Raw genomic sequence first — 20,382 nt, 5'->3', positions numbered from 1 at the left:
CGTAACCCCAGCCCTGCCTACAGCAAAGTGAGGGCGCCCCTCAATCTCCCTCCAGCAATGAGCAACCACGGCGTGCCGGTGTGGAGGAGTGCCTCCAGAGAGAGCGTAAAAGTTTATTGTATGTAAGAACCAAGGCCGTGAGCTATGTACACGTATTTACAGGACAAAATGCATGAGCCTAAGTATTTACACCAGGAACTGTCCGCGAATCTGTACATCCAGAAATGACCGTGAAAACATATTTACAAGTGGGACCCAGCAGCCATGGGCGAGAGGGAGATGGGAAGGGAAGGAACCTGAAGGAGGAGGAGAGGGGCACCATGCAGCCATGGACTGCAGCAGGGCTGGGTGATGGACGCTGTCCCCATCCCCTGGAGTGGCAGTGCCAGGGAGGTGAGTGGCAGATGGGAAGTGGCTGCTGTTCCTCCTCCTTGTCCCCACATTGCCACTGTGTCCCTCATGGAGAGGCTTTCCATTGCTGGGGGGGGTTACAGCTCGCTGAAGCGCACTGCCGGCTCCAGCTTGTGGGACAGGGCAGTAAGGACCTTGTCGAACTTCTCGTAGCGTTCAGCCTGGCTGCTCTCAGCCCCACGGCTGCCCCAGAGCAGCCGCAGCTGGAATTCGGTGCTGAAGATCTCCAACAGTTCCGGTCTGCCCTGGAAACCTGCAGGGAAGGAAAGTCAGTCCCATGGAGACGGGATGAGGACCCTGCACCTGCGGGATGTTCCATCCAGCACTGCCACGGGTGAAGGGAAAAGGGCCAACCCCATCCCCATCTTGCTTACCCTGCAGCTTCACCTCGGCGTTGGTGTGGTACAGACCGCCGTGATGGGCCACCATCCGTGCAGCTTCCAGGTGGGCCATGACCACCTCCACGCCATTGTCCGTGGCCTCCCAGGGCTCAGGGCTGTCCATCAGCGCGTCGTCCCGCTCCAGAAGAGTCACCAGGGGCATGACGTGGGGAAAGGTGGTGTTGGTCAGCGGTGGCCCTTCTGCAGAGAGAGGCTCCGTGAGCACCACTCATGACCCTGACGCTGGTGGGTACATGGCTCAGTGCCCCCCCATCCTCCTCATCTTGCACCCTGTCTGCCCCGGACCCACACAGCACTCCCATGACAACACAGCCCTATGGAGCTGGGCTGCCACCACACTCCTGGGACAGAGTTCTGGCTCAGCTGCAGCACAGACATGGCTGTGGTTCTGAAGAAGGCTCTGCTTGAGGCCATCATTTCATCCAGCACCAGCCTTTCTGCTTGTGCCCAGGAGAGAAGCATTGCTGTTCCTGCTCTGGCAGTCTGTGTGTCCCAGGGCTGCAGCAGTGGGTGAGCAGTGGGCGAGCAGATCCCAGGGTGCTGCGTGTGAGGGAGATGCAGCTTTTCATCCTCCCTGCCCACAACTGGCCGCTGTCCCCTTGGCTTGGCACGCATTGCCATGCGAGCACAAGGATTTGGCTCGGCTGAGCCATGTTTGTGCCCAGCTGCTGGTTTTATTTAGTTATGAAATGCTTCCCTGGGAAAGAAGGGGCAGCTGAGGCCAAGCAGGCGCTGCTGGGGCTGCATAGAAGCAGGCGGGAAGTGTCTGGCCCTGCTGGGAGAGGGACACAGCTCTCCAACGTGCCCCCCCCCCCAGCAAGGATATGCTTGGCTGAACCAGGAGCTGCCCTTCTCACCTTTCCCTTCATTCAGGCTCTTCAGGAATGGCTTCAGCTTCTTCTCATAGAGGATGGCACCCTCTGTGTGCCGCTGCCGCAACACCATCCAGGTCTGCTCCAGCCGTGCGATCTGCAAGCAGAGGGAAGTGCTGCTTCTGAGCCTTGGCACCACGACCACAGCTTCTGCTGCAGGCACTCATGGCCAGAGACTGCATGGCCGGGCTCAGTGCTTTTTCTCCTGCCATGCCCCAGGACAGCAGCCTCCCCGTGCCGCAGAGGCCTTGAAGATGAGATGCAGGGAGGGAGCAGCCGTTCCACTGCCTCTGAAGGCAGGAAGTAAGGCTTCCCAGCTGGGCTCGATTTAAAATTGAATTTTAATCTTTCATCTTCCAAAGGGAGCAGTGTGGCCCGGAGACGCTGCTGCCACGGCCTTGAGACTGATTTGTATTGTACTGGAGGGTAGATTCATTTCCTCTCAGGAACAGAACCCAGCACAAAACAAAAAGCCCAACCACTGACAAACAATCACATCCTGGCAGCACTGGCTGTCTGCTCCACAGAGGGGATGGCTCTTTCTCTTCTCTGCTTACTCCTCAGCAGATGTGGCCCCACAACTCTGCTGGGCCGTGGTCCCCCTCCTCCCACCCCAATGGTGGGCCATGGGGCAGGGGGCGTTGAGGAAATGGGCTGAGCTCAGGCCACGGGGACGAAGGTAGCATCCCCGTACCTGTGCCATTTCCAGGGCGTTCATCACAGCCGCAAAACTGAACATGTTGCCCATGGTGCTCTTCAGCTCGGCAGCCAGCTGGATGGTTTTGTGGAGCAGGGCTGCCCGCTCCTCTGTGCTGCCCGTGCAGCCCAGAATGTCCACGGCGATCATGATGGACATGGTGTGGAACCTGTTTCAGGGCGAGAGGCAGAGCAGGGCTCAGCATGGGGGCAAAGAGCTGGGGGTTCTCCTGCCACTGCCCCAGCATGGGGGTTCAGCAGGACCCCAGGAGGTGTGATGTCCCCCTGTGCCGAACTGGGGCACCCCAGGGGAGCTGGGTTGTGCCATACCGTTCCAGCAGGTCGAGCCGAAGCTGGTGGCCATGGGGCAGGGTGAGCAGCTCCATGCCGGAGCTCACCCCCATGAGCCGCTGCATCTCTGCAGTTACACCCAATATCCGAGCAACCTGGCAAGAAAGGTGAGAGGTGATTAGAGCCGAGCGGCCTCGGGCAGTCCTTTGCCCCAGCCCAGCCTCTGCCAGCTGATGCGGGCTGACAGAGAACAGGGATGCTCAGGCATTCCAGGGCTCAGGGGCGCTGTTTCCCATGTAACCTGGAGCAAATGGAGGGCAGCAGTGCCCGTCCCTCCCGCCTGGCCCCGCCGTACCAGACAGTCCACTTTGGTGATGTGTTTGGCCAGTGTCTTCGCATCCACATCCGCCAGCAGCTCTTTCACCTTCTTGAGCACAGCCATCTCCAGGGGCTTGTTCTCCAGGGGGATGAGCAGGGACTGGAATGCTGCCGGGTTGAAGGAGGAGCACGTCTCCACCGTGGGGGGCACAAAGCCCGCAAAGTCCCGCTCTCCTTTCAGCCTCTGCCCTGCCTCCGCTTCCCCAGAGCCGTTCTCCACAGTCCCTCTCTGCCCTTCCTCCACCTTTAGCCTTTCCACGTAGCTCTTTGCCGGCAGCTGCTTGGTGTCGTGAGCCGGCCGCTCTCTGCTGACGGGTGAGGTGGGGTGCAGCTGGCAGTAGTGCCCCGTGTCGGGGTCACTGTAGCTGTTCACAGAGGGAGAGGGGGAGGCGCGGGCGTAGCCGTGGCATGGCGTGGAGTGGGTGCTGTGCGCAGGGTCCGGCAGAGGTTTGTTGCTGCTACTCGGGCACAGCTGGGGCTCACTGGACCTTCTGATGACCGGGGAGGCCGGGGTGATCCCAGCTGCTTGGCAGGTATGAGGCTTTAGCCGTGTCACTGCAAGGAGTAGGAGAGAACTTGTCAGCAGAGCCTGGAGGTATGCACACACCAAGGATGCGCTGAGTATGGAGGGCAATGCTCCATGCCCAGGGGCTTGTCTTTGCAGCCAGCTCTGCCCCCTTCCCAGGCTCATGTCTGCGCTGAGCTCAGCCTGAGCCGCATCCCGCTGTGCCCAGTGGGGTGATGCCTACCTGTGCTGTATGCAGGTGAGGTGGGGTTCTCTGAGATGGGTGACATTGGGGAGTGCAGGTCCTGGATCTGGTCCACGCTGACAGCACAGTTGCGGATGATGTCCCTGTGGTGTGGCAGGGACACGCTGGGGAAGGGGAAGAAGGAAGCATCAGACTCTGAATTTAGTGCCAGAGCAAAGGTGGAGGGGTTGTGACTCTCCTCCCTACAGGCATCAATATCTTCTATTACCACAGCAACGAGTTGAGCCCATAATGAGCTCAGCTGGAGCCATGAGCAGGGCATCTCACCCCGCAGCTGGAGCAGAAGGGGCCAGTGCCTACAAAATGCAGAGCCAGCCCTACCTGCAAGGAGCCTGGTCCTGGGAAGAGAAAAGGGCACCTTGATGGCAAGGTACTGGGATAACATGGGATGGGATGAATCCAGGATGCTGTGAGGTCCAGCATAGGAGTGGGAAAGTTTTCTAGCATTGTGGTGCGTGGGTGCAAGGCAATATCTCATGCTGGGTGTGTTTTTAAATCTAAGAGCTGCATGGCAGCTAGATGAGCTTTGTTGTTCTCTCCCAAAGCTGGGGAGCAATGCAACGTGCCTGAAGCTGGATGAATGCCCAGCCGGCTCACAGTGAGAGCTGGGAGATGGTGTGGTGTTGAGCTGCATGTATGCTTCTGTAGCAAGCTAGGAGGTCTTGTGCCATTGGGGCAGTGGTTATAGCCTGACACAAACACCGTGAGTCAGTGGTGTTGCAAAAGTTGCTGTGGTGGGCTGAGCAATGTGAGCACTGCAAGAAAGCAGGGCAGGCAATCTGCCCTCCCTGGCATAGGCTGCTGTGATGTGTTTGCAGCCCGGAGCTCTGCGTGTCTGTGGTGGGAGCAGGATGGGAGAACAGCTGTGATGATGAGAAATCTGGGGAAAACGTGAGCGATGAGGAAAGGCTGATGGGTTTGGGCTCTTCTGGATGTGTGTATGTTCTCCTGAAAGCCCAGGTGTTTCTGTTCTCCCTGCAGTAACAGTTCGGTTGCCTGTTTTCTGCTGGTGTGTTCCCACCCTGCCCTGGGGCTGAGAAGGTTGGGGTGGCGAAAAGGCAACCTGGCTTGCAGACAGGTGGACAGGCTGTGCCCGCTGGGGACACGTGGTGATGCAGGTCCCCTGGCCTCTGTGCAGGGGTGTAAGTGTGCTCTGCCTTCCCTGGGGCCCGGGCATCCTGAGGCTGCCAAGAGGAAGCCATATGAAGGAAATCTCCTTCACCCCATGTGAAACCTGGCTGTTGCAAGGTGTGTGTGACCTGGGCAGCCTCATTACAGGCTCAGTGTGGCGGTGCAGACCCCATCCACACAGCTCTGTCATCTCCTCTTAGTAATTCCTTGCAAATACCCCAGTGGAAAAGGCTCTAAAATGAAGTTGGGTCAGAAGCAAGCCACCAAATGCCCTCATGGTGCTGGCTAACACTCCTGCATCAGCCTGGGAGAGCTCTGACAAGCTCTGACACGCAGGCAATCCTGGACTGGGTGATATAAAACACCCTCTGCCTTCTGGCCTGTGTGATGGCAAGCTGTGCGCTCACTGCGCACTGCAGTGGTTCAGCATGGCTGGCAGCCAGCCTGGGAGAAAGCCCCACTTCCAGCTGGGTACTGGCTCCTCTCCCTGTGCCCCCGCTGGTTTCCATATCTGCACTGTGGCCGCTTCCACCCCCAAGCCCTGCTCCTGCCTCATCCTCGAGGACCGACCCCCTGCACCCACCTGGTGGAGCACCCTTCGGCCCTGGTGATCTTGTCGGCCGTCAGCCCGTCTGTCATGGTGATGCTCCTCCTCTTGATGTGCCCTCCCTTCTGGGAGGCCGGGCTGTGGGACCCCCCGTGCTTGCCATTGGCGAGCCCATAGCTGGCCTCCAGGTAGCGCAGGGGGAAGGTGCGGTTGATGGGGCAGTAGACGATGGCACCGCTCTGTTCGGAGATGGCCTTGCGATTGCCCACGTAGAAGCGGACGAGGGCGGGCACGTTGTCAAAGCTCTCCTGCTCAAAGAGGTACTGCACGCGGCTCCGGCTGTCGCTGGACTTCACCGTCACCTTGTTGATCTTGAAGTGCAGGGGCTCGTTGCGCCAGCGGCACGTCAGCACGTAGTCACCCAAACTGGTGAGCGAGTCGCGGATGAGGAAGTCGCCGTTCCTCTGCACGAGACTCTCTGAGACCTGGCAGGGATGGGGCAGCGGCTCAGGCACGGCCCTGTTGGCTGCACTGGCGGACAGAGGTGGATGCTCCACCAGGGCTGTTATTCAGACCGTTCCCCTCATCCTGGCTGTGAGTTTCAGGAGTTTCCCCGTTGCAAACCCACGCAGCCCCCCCCCCCCTCCCCATCCTCACCTCCCGCGGGATGCGGCCGTGGTACCACGCGTGGCTGCGCAGGTCGGTGCTGCTCAGCTTCAGCTCCTCTTCCAGCTCCTTGTGAAGTTTCTCCGGTGACGAGTCAAGGATGTATTTCTCCTTGGAGAACTGTAGAGCGAAGAGAGAAAGCATCAGCTGGGGTTCTGCCACAAGCAGCGCAGCCACTTCCTTGCAGGGTCTGAGGGATGCTGTCCCCTATCCTTCCCACTACCGGTGCCTTCCACATCCACCGGATACGTTGGCTGCAGGGTCTGGGAAGGAAAGGACTGGCCCTTGGGTGCTGGTGAATCCCAAGGGCAGCGCCTGTGTGCTGGGACTGCACGGATCCCCCAGGGAGGAATGTTCCTGATGTCACCTACCAGGAAGAGACCTGGGCACAAATGCCTGCCCAGCTCCCTGTCCTGCACATCCTGGGCTGAACCACTGTGGGAAGCACTTCTCCAGGAGGAAACTCGCGTTGTTCCTCCTCCCAGAGACATCCTCCTCCAAAGGGTTAACTCGGCTGTGTTTAGCCTGACAGCAGCGTGAATAGTAATGACAAATGTAAAGGAAACCTTCTGCATCGAAATGAGCTCTTACCAGCACTGGTGCACCTGAGCCTGGAGGATGCAATTTCCCCTCCTCCCTTCCCTGGGGAGATAAGGATGGCGTCACCCTTCCCTCAGCCACGCTCCCTGCCACCACAGTGGGGGCATTCCCTGAGGGCATGACATGTGTGAGAGGGGGATGTGTATGCCACCAGCACAGCAGTTTGGCTGGGGCTACTGGGGTGTCCTGTTGTGCTGGCAGCCCCTGAGCCCTTTGATGCATGCTTCCACCCATGTCAGTGTTGCTTGTGTGAGCTCAGGTGGCTCAGTGGCCTGGCTCCAGCTCCTTGGATCCGTGGTGCTTGTTAGAGTAGCACCGCTGGTGCCTGTGAGCTTGAAGCTGGTGCCCAGTGGCACTGCTCTGGCACACATAGCTGGCTTTGCATTGTTCCCTGGACCACCAGGGGCTTCAGTCTCAGAGCAGGCTCTTTGCACAGCACCTCATCCTGTTTCCTCAGCCAGTTTCTGCTTCTCGTAGCACAGAGCTGATCTCCCAGCCTGTGCCCTCTGCTCCTGAGACTCACTGTCCCCCTGCCCACCACCTCCCCATCCTGGAGCTGTGTGTATCAGCCAAGCTGGGCAGCAATCCCATCCCAGGGACAAGGCTCCAGGCTGGGGAGGTGGGAGGAGGAGGCAGGGGAAGAACAGCGCGATGGCCCAAGCTCTCCAGGGCTTGCCCTCACCAGCCTGGACCTGCTTCTGTTCCTCCCTTCCAAACTGCTAATGAGTTTTTTTTTAAAAATAAATATTAGGGTAGTGGAAGTGAAAGTGAACAAACTCGGGAGTGCTCCTCTGGCTTCAGTTCCTCCCCAGAGGAGGGTTCTGCTTGCTGGAGCAGCGGAGATGTGAACATGAGACATGTGGGTCGCATACTCCTGAGCACCTCTGCTGCCCCGGGGCCCTCGAGGAGACAAAGCCATGTGGCACAGCTGAACTCTATGAAAAATAAATGGTCACTGGCGGATGCTGCTGAGTCTGGCTGCATCCTGGGGGGCTGAGGCTGAAGCAGATGCCGTTTCCATGACAACACTTTGCTTGGTGTGAGCAGCCATGGGTGCCCCGTGCTGCAGCAGCGCCCCGCAGTGCTGCCGGCCCCAAGCACCAGGCTGCTGCCTGCATGGGATCTGAGGGTCCCTGCTGAGCCACATTGTTGCTGGGAGAGCTTTGGAGCTGATGCCCCCAAAGAAGGGATTAGCACCCACCCTGCTCCATGCTGTACATCTGGGTTTTCTCCCAAATCCTCCCCATCAAATGCACAGGATAACAAACGCAAACCCAGCTGAGCTGCGCCTGGCGTCTCCAAGCTGGGATTTGGGCAGCAGCCGGCTGGCAGCCGCGCCAGGTGCTGAGCTGGGGAGAGGCATACAGGGCTTTGTGCCCTGCAGTCAGAGCAGCAAGGACAGCTGTGAGCAAAGGGACCCTAAGCCACGTGATGGGCACTGTCCCTTCAGCTGCTTGGCTGGGAAATGAGGTCCCATCCAACTTTTACAAAAAGCCATCATTCGGTGACTGCAGCCACTCCAACCAGGACCCTGATGCACGGGGAGCCCTCTTCTTTGGTACGGTGGCACTCTGGGGGCTGTCCTCATGCTTTACGTCGGCTTCGTGCTGCTCTGCTTGGTGCCATGTCTCAGAGGAGGCTGTGTGTGGCTGCCAGCTGGCATGGCGAGGCGGCCGGCCCGGCACTGTCAGCAGCGTGTAAGCGGATGTGCGAGCACTGAGCTGAAAAGGGCACCGCTCGGTGCTCTCTGCTGTGCCAAGAGCACATCAAAAGATGTACAGCCCGATGTGAGGTCTTGCATGCTAGAGAGTTGGCTGTGGAGAAAATCCTCAACTTCCACCAGCGCTCAGCTCAAGTGCGTGATGCTGGTTGCCTGCTCAGAGCCCCAGCGCTTCCTCCTGCTGAGTGGGATGGGACAGGGGTGAGAGCGGATCCCCAAACCAGCCAAACCAGCTCAGGAGCTGCCAGAGATGGTGCCAAACTCTGCCTGAGGAATCCTAACCAGCAGCCAAGGTGGTTTGGCTGGTGAAAGGAAAGCTCTTCCATCACATTCAGCAGCAGGCAGGCTGTTTCATGAGCTGCGGGTACAGCAAGGCTCACCAGGAGGGGATTCCCTGGGCACTCCATCCCTGCTCTCCTCCTTCCCTCTACCTGCTGCTTTCTTGGCAGAGGAAGCACCTCTGGTCGCAGCTATGGACTAGAATTGGCAGCCAAAGGGCAAGAGCTGGGGGGTGGAGGATGCTGACAGCTGTGGTCTGTGTAAAACAGTGGCTCTGCCTGGCGTGAGGAGAGCTCCAAAATCTGGCACTTGGCTTTCTCTCCTTGCAAAGGTGCTCTTATGAAACAGGAGTAATTTGCAGCCTGCTTCCCAGCTCCCCCCTCCCAGACCTGAAGCAGCTGAAGATGAAGTCAGCGTGGAGAGCAAGGTGTAGAGCACCCACCCACCCCGCGATAACATCTCCTGGCTATCCTCAGGGCACAGCGTGCAGCTGCTCTCACTCTCCTGCTGCCTGCCCTGAAATGGGACCTTCACTGGGGAAATCCCAGCCCTTACTGTTGCTCTTCCAACCCCCAACTCCTGCTGTTGGAGCAGACGTGGGGCCTGGGAAGCAGAACTAGGAGGGAATGGATTAAGAAGCCACTTGGAGCAGGTGTATGGGCAAAGCCTCAGAGTCACCAAAGAGCCTTTTTCTCTGCTTAGCTCTGCATTGGACGATGGGCTACTTCACAGCAAAGGATTTTAAAACAAACATCCTTGTCGAGGCAGCCAGCATGCTAACAAAGCTGAGCGCTGCTCTGCTTGCCTGGTGCAGGTCTGCTGTGTTCACCAGTCTGCCCAGTGCTGCCTGACCTCCCTGTGTGCCTGAGAATGGTCAACCCTGAGCGAGGGAAAAATCAGGTTGTCGTGGGGTTGCTCCTCACCTGCATGTAGTTCATCTTACTGATTTTGATGTCCCTATGGAAGAGAAATAGTTTTTTCCCTCTGAACTGTCTTGCAATGACTCTGGGTGTTTAAATAGACTCTGAGAAGGCACGTGCCCATCTCATGGGTCACTGGAGGCAGCTCTTGGCTATGCCACATCTCCACTGCTCCCCACTGAAAGCACGAGGACTCAGAAGCCGTCCTGGTGCTCGAAGCCTTTCTTAGGAGTGATCCTGGCCACCCAAAGGGTCTCCTTTGTGGCAGCTCTGGAGCAATGATGTCTGGTTGGCAGGGGTGGGGTGCAGCTGGGAACATCAGGATGCTGCAGGGTGGGACGGATGCCCAGCTCATGCTACGGGGTGGTGCAGAGGAGCACATCTCCAGTGCGGTATGGGGTGTGTGTGTACACACATCTCCATCCATCTCTATATTACTTATCTCACTCTGAGACGGCGGCGGCTGCTGCTGCTGCATCCCTTTTCAGAGCTGCTATTGGCCAGAAATGATGTCAGTGCTTCCCAGGCTGGGTGCACTGCCATTGGCGGCGAGCAGGGATGCGGCTGTCAGCTGGAAGCGCTCCAGTCATTCATGGGGACTTCAGTGTGTGTTTGCTGGGCACACTTGGACACAAATAGATGGTGAAGGACCTGGCAGAGCCAGGTGAGCACTTAGGGCTTCACTTTTAACTGTTTCTGTGGCCGGGATGGAGTGCCCTCCATCCCCTCCTGCATCCCTGCATGAAGGCCAGGCACCCACCTGTCCCTCCCTTGTTCTGGCAGCAGCTCGCCACGATGCTGTGGTAGGGCTCATCCCCTGCTGTTGCACGGTGGCCCTCTGACAACCAGAGGAAGCTCCTCTGCTTCTCTCCATTTGCCCCCACTCAGCGATCACAATCCCTGGCTCTGCACCGAGACCAGCAGCAATCATGACAAGACTTGAAATGCTTCCTCTGGGTTCTGAGTTACCCAGCATAATCTCTACAGCTCAGCACCCACCTCCTGGAGCAGTACTGAATCAGACTGCCAGCTCTGCTGGCTGCCAGCTCTGGGCGCTTCTCACCCTTTTTAACTTGCAGCACGCCAGCAGCTCGTGTCAGAGTCTGCATGGCTCTTACATTGCTAAGCACCTTTGCTCACTGGGTAAATGAGGGAACAGCTTCCTGGCGCTCTGTCCCTTTCTCAGCTTGTGCAAAACGCCAAGAATCCAAAAATAGGATGTCTAGAGGTGGAAGTGCCACAGGACAGGTGACAGATGGATGCCGGCTCTCTGTAACACCGCAGTACAGACAGACCCAGGCCACAGAGCTGTGTGCCCGTCGGGGCCGAGCCTGCTGGTGCTCCCGAAGCACCTTTAAAGCCGAGCACTCCCCCTGACCGGCCTTGCTGAGGGCGAGCGATGCTCTGCGCCCGCCGCTCCGTCAGAAGTGCCGGTCCGACGCTCCGGCTTCGGCTTCAGTATCCCATCGCATAGCGGAGCCGAAGCACCTGAGCGGGGAAGCACCGAGGACACGAGGGCTTGAAGCGCCCGCGAGCCACGCAGCGCCCTACAGAGAGCGGCCCCAAGGTCAGCGCTGCCCCCGGGGCTCTTCGCCCCACGCGACCCCCACCCCGCCCCGCGTGCGGGCACCCCGGGCTGCCGGCATCCGCGCCGCTCCGCTCACCTGCACCTGCATGAAGGAGCCGCGGTAGAAGCAGCAGGCGGCGGCCGACAGCGCGCTCCATAGGCTGCAGCGCTCCGTCATGGCGAGGAGCGGAGCGGCGTGCCCGGCCCGGGCTAACCCGGCCCGGCCCGGGCTGCACCGCCGCTGCCGCCGCCGCCGCCGGGCTTCAATTTCAGCCGCTTTCCCGATTACCTCATCCCTTGTCGGCGGAGATGGGAGGCACCGAGGATGCGGCTCCGCCCCGTACCGCCCCGCCGGGACCCGCGGCCGCCACAGCGGCGCTCAGCGGCCGAGAAGCGGCGTCCGTGGGGGAGCGGCGCGGCGGCACCCACGGGTCCGACCTCGTCGCCCCCGGGGGAACCGGCCCGTCGGGGGCAGCGTGTCCCCGGGAGACTCGGGCGGCCCGCTCAGCTGCGTCCTGAAGGAGCCGGAGTGCCCGAGGAGATCCGTCCCGGCTGGGAGGAGCGGCAGCCCCTCCAGGGGACCGTCGCCCCTCGTCTGTGCCCCTGCCCTTCCCAGTGACACGCAGCGAAGGGACGCTCGGTCCCTCACCCCATCCCTCCTCACGCTCCTCATCCCAGTGCTGACACTGGCCGTCTGCTTCCCATGTCGGCTGTCTCCGAGTTGTGTTTAATTAAGGCTCTGCTTTGGTTTAATTAAGGCCGTGGTTTCACGGGCTGCACGAGGCGGCGCGGACGGCTCTGAGCCCCGCAGCCCCCACCGCTGCTCCGTGAGCTGAACCCGGGGTCGGGCTCCACGTTCCTTCCGCTGGGGGCCTGGGGACAGCAGCGGAGGCGTCCTTGCTGCCACCCGCGTGGCCTCGATGCTAATTAATCCAGCCGAGCCCCACGCATCCCCAGGCAAGGAGGAGGCAGGCAGGGCTGACGAGATACGGGTCTCCAGAGCACAGAACAAAGAGCTTCAACGCTCTCGCTGGGCCCGAGCTCTGCCCCTTCTATTACAGGGGGCCCGCGAGTGCCCGCAGCCCCAGCAGCAGTGCGGGCGCCGGGGGATGGAACAGATGGGAGACGCCGCACTGCGAGGATCCGACGGTGAATCACACGCCGGCAACGGCTGCTCCTCCGCAAAGGGCTCGGCTGCTTCCCTCCCGCGGCGGATCCGATGGAGCAAGCTGGAGCCGTGCCCGTGCTGCCCCTTCGCAGGAGCAGAGGAGGCTGCAGCCGATGGCTGGCTGGGACGTGCGTCAGCCTGACAGCGCGATGCGGTTCTGCAGCTCCCTGCCTTCACCTGCACGAGGCTGAGCGCTGCTGGGTGCTGAGCACTCCAACCAGGCAGGGCTGCAATCAGCCCGAGCGCCTCGGATGACTCGGTCTCACGCACTCCACATTATTACTTATTGGACTAAAATAGCTGCTGTCGCTGCAGCCTTTGGGCTGCTTCCATAGCCAAAGGGAAGTGGTGTATAAATCACACACGCTGCCCGTGGGCTGCATTGGACACCGCCGGGGTGGGTGAGAAATAAAGCCAAATGGATGACTTCTGGCACGTGCTCTTAGACAACAAAAGATGATTCGATCCTATAGGCAGTGCCCACTGCTCCACACCAGTCCATTAACTCACCAGCCATGCAACGTGTCCACCTCTGGGTGCACACACTGGCAGAGGGACCTTTCCCTATGGAGTAAGATGCCCCAGCCCTTCTCAAACAGGCCCCCAGAAGGCCATCATGTGGCAGCATGCTGAAACAGGCAGCTTTCCAGCCCTCCATCCCCAAAACACGGCGTCCTGGTGGTCATCACCCTGCTCCTGCCCAGTTTTCCCCACCCCACGGTGCCAGCAGCCTCCTGCAGAAGGGCCGGCTCTCCTCTGGAGCCAGGCGCCTCGCTAATGAATTTCTGGCCAGACATGAAGAGTCCTCAGGAATGTTAATAGTTTGCTGGAGGATAAGCAAGAGATTTGGAGAGATTTACACCGACTTTCATGTGACAGCCCCACGAAAGTGGCTCAAACCCTTCCTTTCCTACATGGGGGTGGAGGGAGGAGGCAGCGGCAGTGGCGAGTGATGGGGAGCACAAAATGCAGGGCGCAGTGCTGGGGGCACCATGCATGGTTTGCACGATTTCTGGCAGGAATTGTCTTCTGAGGACAAAGAGAGCCCAGAGAAGGTGATGGTCTTACCTTCACGTATTCGCTGCCGGACTCCAGGCCATCATGGTGGCTAGAGGGGGGAAAAGAAAAACACATGAGCAAAGGGCAGCAAGTTGTGCTGAGGAGGTGGTGGCACACAAGGCCCCATGCCCTCGCTGCCTGCCTCGTGCCCACTCGGGACACAGCTTAGCCTTCATAATGCGATCAGGAAAGAATGGGCCTTTTTATGGGGTCGCTCCCCAAATCAGCTTGGGGCCGGATGAGCAGGGCCGGGCAGAGGTCACGGTGCTGGGGGCTGTGCAGGGGCAGAACAACTGAGTGCTGCTGGGATGCATCACCTGGGCAGGCATTGCTGACTGCTGCTCTACAGCTTCGTGCAACTCCACAGAGATCAAACGGTCACTGAAGGATGGGTGATGCTGTGGCTCAGACTGAAACTCCCACTCTCCTTGCTGGCACGTTCACTCTTAACCCTACTGATAACAAACCCAATGACAATGAACCCAGTGCCTGACACACAGCTGCTCTGGCCACTCCTGTGCCATTATTTCATGGAGGAAACTGAGGGCTTTTCTCTTTCCTGAGGATTTAGCAGTGCTGTGGCTGCCTTTTGTGCACCTGTGTGTGTCTGTGGATGAGCCCAATGGAAACAGGAGGAAGTCTGAGGGTGGAGAGGTTATAACGGAGCTGGGAAGGGAGGCCCTGGGGATGCCTGAGGTGGCAGCCACCATGTGTTGACCCACTGGTGGCTCTGCACTGGGACAACACGAGCCCCACGAGAGCTGTGGGTGCCCCCACCCTGCATTCTTCTCTTCCCTGTGCCCACCCTGCTGCAGCGGCATGAGAGAGGAACTGGAAACTGGGGGTGAAAAAGTGAGAAGAGCATTTGGAGGGGGGCACAGCTGCTTCGGGCAGCTGCGGGCTGCCTGCCCACCCCGGCGCTGCCTCTGCAGCCTGTTTGCCTTTCACACGGCCGCAGAGAGAGCCTGGTGCTGTGAGAGCCGTGAGAAAAACCGGCGGGAGGACGGGGGCCTCCAGGCAGGAAATCAGGAGCATGAGAGCAGCTGGGAGACGCCGTGAGGAGGGGGGGCTGCTGCTGGGGAACGACAGCAGCTGCGGCTGGGGAGAGCGGGGGCTGCAGCCCCCCCTGGTCTGCGCATTCCTGGAGGAAACGGCATTTTTTGGGGTAGCGAGAGCCTGAGAGAAATTCCAGGGCTGCCTTCAGAGCGCGGTGAGGTGGCCGAGCTGCTAAGACTCGAAGCTCCTGCTTGGGGTTTCTGCTGCTTTGGGATCCGGAACAGCATCGTGATGACCTGCAAATGTGCCGGCTCTGGGCTGGAGAACATCATGGTGAGGTTCCAGCCCCCTATTAGAGCCTAGGCTCTGCTTGTCTTTGAACAGCAGGACTGAGCCCCAAGGGAGCTACTGTGCCTCAGTTTCCCCTCTGCATCCACAGGGCAGAGCTGCCTCCTTTGAGCTCCGGGCTGGCGGTGCTGTGCAGGGTTTGCCAGTAACAGCAGTGCCCTACCCGTGCCCTGCGGGAAGTGGGATTTCCTGTGCCTGGAGGGAAGCTGAGTCACATCTGCCCGGTGACCTGCCTGTGGGTCACCTCCTGTTGGTCACTGTGTCCCTGCTGCGTCCCTGCTGGCGTCACTGCTGCTCCTGCCCAGCCACCGCCCGGCTCTGAGCATCCCCAGGGCTGGTCACTGCTCTGTCTCAGCCAAGTGCAATTCCAAAGGGGCCTGATTCTGCAGGAGTACCCCTGCAAAAGCACTCGTATGCGTGGGCAACCTCGGCCCACCTTGCCTTAGGAGCCTGAAACTTGACCAGGAGACTTGGAGATGCTCCAGGAATGGACAATGTGCCCAAGGGCCACGTTTGTCCCCTCCATGGTCCCTCTGTACATGCAGTACCCATGTCTGTACTGCATGTTCTGGGCAGCCATCCCTGGCCCCCCCTACAATGTCCTGGCAGGGAGGGACTGTCCCTGTCCCCAAGGAAGTGCCTGCACAGGAGGAAGGGCTGGGGAACAGCACTGTCCCAGCCCTGCTTCCGCCAACCCACTCTACGACACAGCCTGGCCATGGGGATGGCCACAGCGCACGACCGCTCCCTGAGCCTGGAGCAGAGCACAAAGACCCCCAGTGCCAAGCCCTGCTCCAGTCACTCTCGTGCCTCAGTTTCCCCAGCAAATTACATGCCCGAGCTCATCAAGAGAGCAGCCCTGGATAATATAAAAGGCATTTGGTGCTCAGTTTTTGGAGAGCCAAGTCCACACGCTGGCAGTCCCCAGAGCTAAGGCACCTAGGTGGCTGACAGATGTTCCCATGCCGCTTGGTTCCCACTCATGCCAGCCAAGGAGCTAATTCATTTGTGGGAAGGAAGTACCCTCCATGGGTGCTCCAGAGTCCCAAGCCCCCAGACTCTGAACCCCAGGGACACCCACAGCCCCAAGCTGCTCTGTCCCAGCACTGGGTCACAGCCAACTGTGGTTTTGGCAGCTGCAGGCGATGCTCTCGCTCTTTCCATCAGCAAATGCCGGGCCCTCGGTGGCTCCTCCAGCATTTGCATCGAGGCTTTGTGCACCCCAAGCAAAGTCTTTTCCCATCCCTTCCTCTCCCTCCCCATCCTCTGCGCCGTGCCGGGGTGTCAGACCCTTACCTGCCCTGTCCCAGGGTGGGAAACCTCCTGCCCACCGCTGTCATCGGCTCAGCCAGCGTCTCAGCTCCGGGATGGGGAGAGAAGCTCTGCGGGCGCTCCCGTGCCTGGCTCTGAGCCGGGACGTGGGGCGCGGGCGGTGGCGGACCCTCCTCCTTCCCGTCCCAGCCCTCCTCCGGCCCTCCCTTCGCGGCCGGCAGGAATGTGAGGCCGGTTCCCACCGCCGGCACGAATTCCTTTTCCTTGCCCCGATCCCGGCGCCGTGCAAAACCCCCCAGATGTCAGTGTGTGCCTCATTGGTGCGGAGTTAGAGGGAATTTGGGGCCAAAATGGGGATTATGGGGATAAGAACAGGGCTGGTGCGATGGGACTTTGTTACTGGGGGCAATCCGGCATTTCTCACCGGTGCCCCTCAGTTCCATGCATGTTTGGGCTGGGATGACTTTGATCCCTGTGCCCAGCTGATGGATGGGGCTAAAATTCGTATTGTTGGTTTTGAAGTCCAAAGCCTCTAAACAAGCCAACCCTCTTGAGGGTCTGTGAGGGCTGAGGTCCCCAAAACCTAGGGAGGGGTTTCACTGGCAGGCAGGGGGAATGGAGCCAGGGTGACTGGGTTTCAGGATTGCCTCTGTGCCTTGACAGAGGAGAGGAAAGAATGGAAGTGGGAAGTGAAGGACGACTGGGACGGGTCAGTGCAGGTTGCAGATCTCTGCAGTGAGCCCTAGTGCTGGGACAGAGCTGCTGGCAGGACAAAGGGACACCCGTGCCGAGCGGGGCCAAGCGGTGTTTCCACCCCATCCGGAAATGGGAGGGAGCAGAAATCCCACAGGAAACCCTGCTCTCATAGAGAGGGGCCACAGTGTGCTAGGGTCATGCTGTCCTGGTGGCCAGGTGCATCCCGTGGGGATCCTGCTGTGTCCCAGCCCCTTGTCCTACCCAAGCAGTATGAACTGGACAGAGCAAAGCCAATAAAGCCATACCTGTCCAGGGAGCTGTGGCTGGGGTGTTCTTGCCCCTTTTCCTGGAAGTTCCCATCCTTGGTCTCTGCTTCGGTTGCTGCATTGGGGCTGGGGGCCAGGCTGGGGCTCGGTGCCTCCATCCCAGGGCAGGGGCTGTTGCCCGGGGTTTCTTGGTCTGTGCTGGCTTTTTCTGCCCCTGGGGAGCCTGAGGGCAGAGCTTCCTCCTTCTCCTGCTCTGCTTTTCCAGAGACTGAGGACGGATCTTTTCCAAGCTTTAGTGTGCCAGGCATTTTCAGAGTCTTGGGGATAGGCAGTGCAGCTGTGCTGGGTATCTTGTCCCTGGATTTCCCTTTCTCTCGGCAGCTCTGGGTACCCCTGGCTTTGCCCAGGCTCTTCCCTGCCTTGCCCAAGCTGAGCCTGGGCATGGTGCCCATGTGGCTGTACATGTCTGATGAGCGTGCATAGGCACCAGGGCTCTTGGGCATGGTGTTGAGATCATCCTGGGTGCTGCTGAAGGACTCTTCCAGGAAGCCCTGGGGAGGAGGCAGACCCATGCCCAGGCTCTCAGGAGAGCTGGGGACCACTGACACGCGCCGTAGAGTGAAGGAACGGGGAATGTTGCTCAGGCTTTCAAAGCCTTTGAACTTGAAAAACTCTGACAAGGAGAAAGGAGAGAGGAAGGGGATCAGAGCTGGGCACAGGCACCACACCACTGTACAGCCTGGTGCCAGCCCAGCTGCACCATGCATTGCTGGTCCCACCCAGTGTGATGTCCCCATGGGCTGGGGCAGTGCTGCTCAGAGTGCCAGATCCAGGACAAACATCCTGTGCTGCCATGAGTAAGACAGTGGTTGTGTTTCCCTACTGTTGCTGTAGTGATGGAGGAGAAAACGCTCGGCCTCAGTGAGCAGGGAATGGAGAAAGCCAGAAATGTCTCCGAATCTCTTCATCCTGCTCTTGCCCCATGCTCTCCTGGAGATGATCCAGGCAGGGCCCCCTCCAGGGTGAGAATTGGGACACGCTGCATTTCCCCATGGTGCTGGGGTTCAGTGGTTGTACCTCGTGTTCATGCTGTCAGGCACAGAGCAGGAACTGGCCATCAGCTGGGCCCCGTGGTGTTCGTGCAGCAGTGCCGGCTGTGGGCAGCCTCCTGCCTCCCCACTTCCTCGGCTCAGCCCCTCACAGCCTCCTTGCAGCTCCCTGTAGCCACCTGCAAGTGCTGAGCTCGCAGCGTTCACTGCAGGAGTATTTATAACCCTGACGGGAAGCTCTGCATTTCACACCTCGGTGCTGTGTGCTGCTGTGGTGCATCCCCAGTGACAGCACATGGGGCAAACTGGGCTGCAGCCACTGCTCTGCACAGCAGCGCTGCACAGCTGGAGGCCTGGTGCTCTGGGTGCCTCGGGGGTTTTGCAACGCTTACACAGCAGGGCTCTGTGCAAAGCCTCTTCCCCTCCAGGTTTGCAGGGGCAGGAAGCTGTGTGCTGCAGTAGTACCATGCTAGGAGCCTAGGTGCTGGGGTCCCACATCCTACACAGTCTGCAGGGTGCCCCTGCTGCCAAACGGGGCAAAGGGGCTGCTGAAATCCAGAAGCACTCCTGCACAGCCAAAACCTCATGACCTGGACTCTGTTAATGACAAAACTGCTTTAGGTTAAACATCCCCTCAGTGTCCGAGCATCCTCTGCATCTGGGACTGCTGCTGGGTGGGAAAGCTGGGGGCCTTCCCCATTTTCCCCGCATTCCACCACAATGGAAAATCCCAGCTTGGCCGGGGCCGTGGGAGATGGGTTTTGCTCAGTTCCTCACACAGCTCCCGGGGGAGCACAGGGGTCGGCCTCCTGCCGGCGCCGGCATCAGCACATGGAGGCAGAGGAATGCGGGGAGCAGCAGTGAAGGCAGGGTCCTGCTCAGTGCAGGGCTGGCGGCGTGCAGCACGCTGGAGACGCCTCCGAGGGCTTTGGGGAAAACCCAAGGTCTGTGAGAAAATCGCAGCTCCCTCCTGGTGGGCACCAGCACTTCCTCTGTGCTCAGCTCCCATTGCTTTGTCCCGAGTGCGGCTCCATCAGTGTGGATTTACCCCCCACCATCCACCCCATCCCTGTGCTGCAGGAAGGACACACAGAAGGTTCCTGGACAACCCCAGCTCCAGCTTGCAGCCCCAGCCATGCAGTGGAATAAATGCTCTCTGAGAGCTGTGATTTGGGGGATGACAGCAGTGGTTCACCCCTCTCACATGCTGGCACCCGGTGCAAGCAGACTGCTCCCAGTTCAACCCCAGCATCAGAGCCATCAGCACCAGACCTTGCTGCAGCTGTGGGAATGGAAGCCCCCAGAGCCTTCAGCAAGTTTCCTAACAAACTGAAGACTTCTTGCTTACGAGAGGTAACCATGCTCACACTCACACATCCCCTTCCCACCCAGGCAGCCCAGGTGAGCACCCAGCACCCACCCTCTCCATCCCGATATGACTTACTGAATTTCTTGAAGCCCCCTCGTTTCTGGCCCTCAGCCATGGCCGTGCTTGGTGGAGGCTGCAGGGATCGGGAGGGACAAGTTTATAAACTTGAAGCCTGTCCCTGCCTGCTCCTCCCTTCCTGTCCCCCCTCCGCCTCTCACTTTGCTCTCTCAATCACTCAGCGCTTCCTCCTCGCTGCTGCCATCTGCTCGCGTGGCAGCCGTTGTCCCCTGTGCTCCTGTCCCCTGTTGTCCCTGCAGTTCCCTCCTGGCTGATCAGGAGCCATCAATGGGACTATGCTTTAGGGCTGCTCCAGGATTGCTGTGTGCCGACCATAGAGCAGCATGGCAGCTCCATGGATGGAGGTCCCACATGCACATATGGGGCTCTGCCCCATGGCGGAGCCCCAGGACCCCACTGCACCGTGTGCTGGGGGAGCTGTGTTGCCTGTGTGAACATTTCTATGGGAGATGCTGTGGCCCAGACCTGGTGTCAGTCACTGGGCCTTGTCCCAGGAGCCACCTCCGTGTCCCTGCACAGCCGTGGCACTTCCTATGTGCTCCCTGCTTTTGGAAGCCAGCAGCCCCAAATGAGCCCCGGATTCTGCACGCGAACAGAGCAGGCAGGGGGATGTGCCTGTCTGCATTTGTTGCAGATTGTGTTGCACTGGGGCAGAGGCTGGGGGTCCCCTGCTGCCCACTGCTGAGCACAGCGGCGGTGACGCTCTGCTCCGGAGGCCGTGCTCTGAGATGAGTCACGGCGAGGGGACTCGGGCGGCGGCCCTAAGAGCGAAAGGTTTATCCGGGGTGACAACATGGCGACCGACGGCGGCCTACAAATCCCGGCAGGCAGC

The 20,382-nt window shown here is 59.7% G+C and overlaps 1 protein-coding gene across 3 annotated transcripts; it reads right to left on the bottom strand.

The window, feature by feature from the left end:
• Positions 1-81: 81 nt before the first annotated feature.
• SH2D3C (SH2 domain containing 3C) lies at positions 82-19,675 on the bottom strand. 3 transcript variants are annotated; one of them, XM_052667341.1, is made up of 12 exons: positions 19,548-19,675; positions 17,094-17,727; positions 13,486-13,525; positions 6,155-6,283; positions 5,534-5,982; positions 3,799-3,923; positions 3,027-3,604; positions 2,711-2,826; positions 2,379-2,550; positions 1,670-1,781; positions 786-992; positions 82-664 (listed from the first exon to the last, which is right to left on the bottom strand). In XM_052667341.1, the coding sequence occupies exons 1-12, from the start codon at positions 19,585-19,587 to the stop codon at positions 489-491; spliced, it is 2,778 nt and encodes a 925-aa protein (XP_052523301.1). In that variant the 5' UTR covers positions 19,588-19,675; the 3' UTR covers positions 82-488. The 3 variants fall into 3 exon arrangements, with proteins under 3 accessions (XP_052523301.1, XP_052523303.1, XP_052523302.1); XM_052667343.1 differs by lacking the exons at positions 17,094-17,727; positions 19,548-19,675 and adding an exon at positions 16,117-16,387; XM_052667342.1 differs by lacking the exons at positions 13,486-13,525; positions 17,094-17,727; positions 19,548-19,675 and adding an exon at positions 11,347-11,510.
• Between the last annotated feature and the right edge of the window lie 707 nt (positions 19,676-20,382).

This window comes from Tympanuchus pallidicinctus, unplaced genomic scaffold (genome assembly GCF_026119805.1).
Source record: "Tympanuchus pallidicinctus isolate F22 unplaced genomic scaffold, pur_lepc_1.0 scaffold8, whole genome shotgun sequence".
Taxonomy (NCBI): domain Eukaryota; kingdom Metazoa; phylum Chordata; class Aves; order Galliformes; family Phasianidae; genus Tympanuchus; species Tympanuchus pallidicinctus.
The sequence above is the reverse complement of the archived record's forward strand: the minus strand, read 5'-3'. Positions and strand labels throughout refer to the sequence as shown.

Bases quoted from the DNA above. Each gene is read 5' to 3' on its own strand.
- SH2D3C (XM_052667341.1), bottom strand. From the start codon at position 19,587: ATGGCTGAGGGCCAGAAACGAGGGGGCTTCAAGAAATTCA. The intron at 3,605-3,798 runs GTAGGCATCACC...TACTCCTTGCAG, and splicing joins CTCACCTGCATACAGCACAG to TGACACGGCTAAAGCCTCAT. The intron at 2,551-2,710 runs GTATGGCACAAC...GCCCTGAAACAG, and splicing joins CGGCTCGACCTGCTGGAACG to GTTCCACACCATGTCCATCA.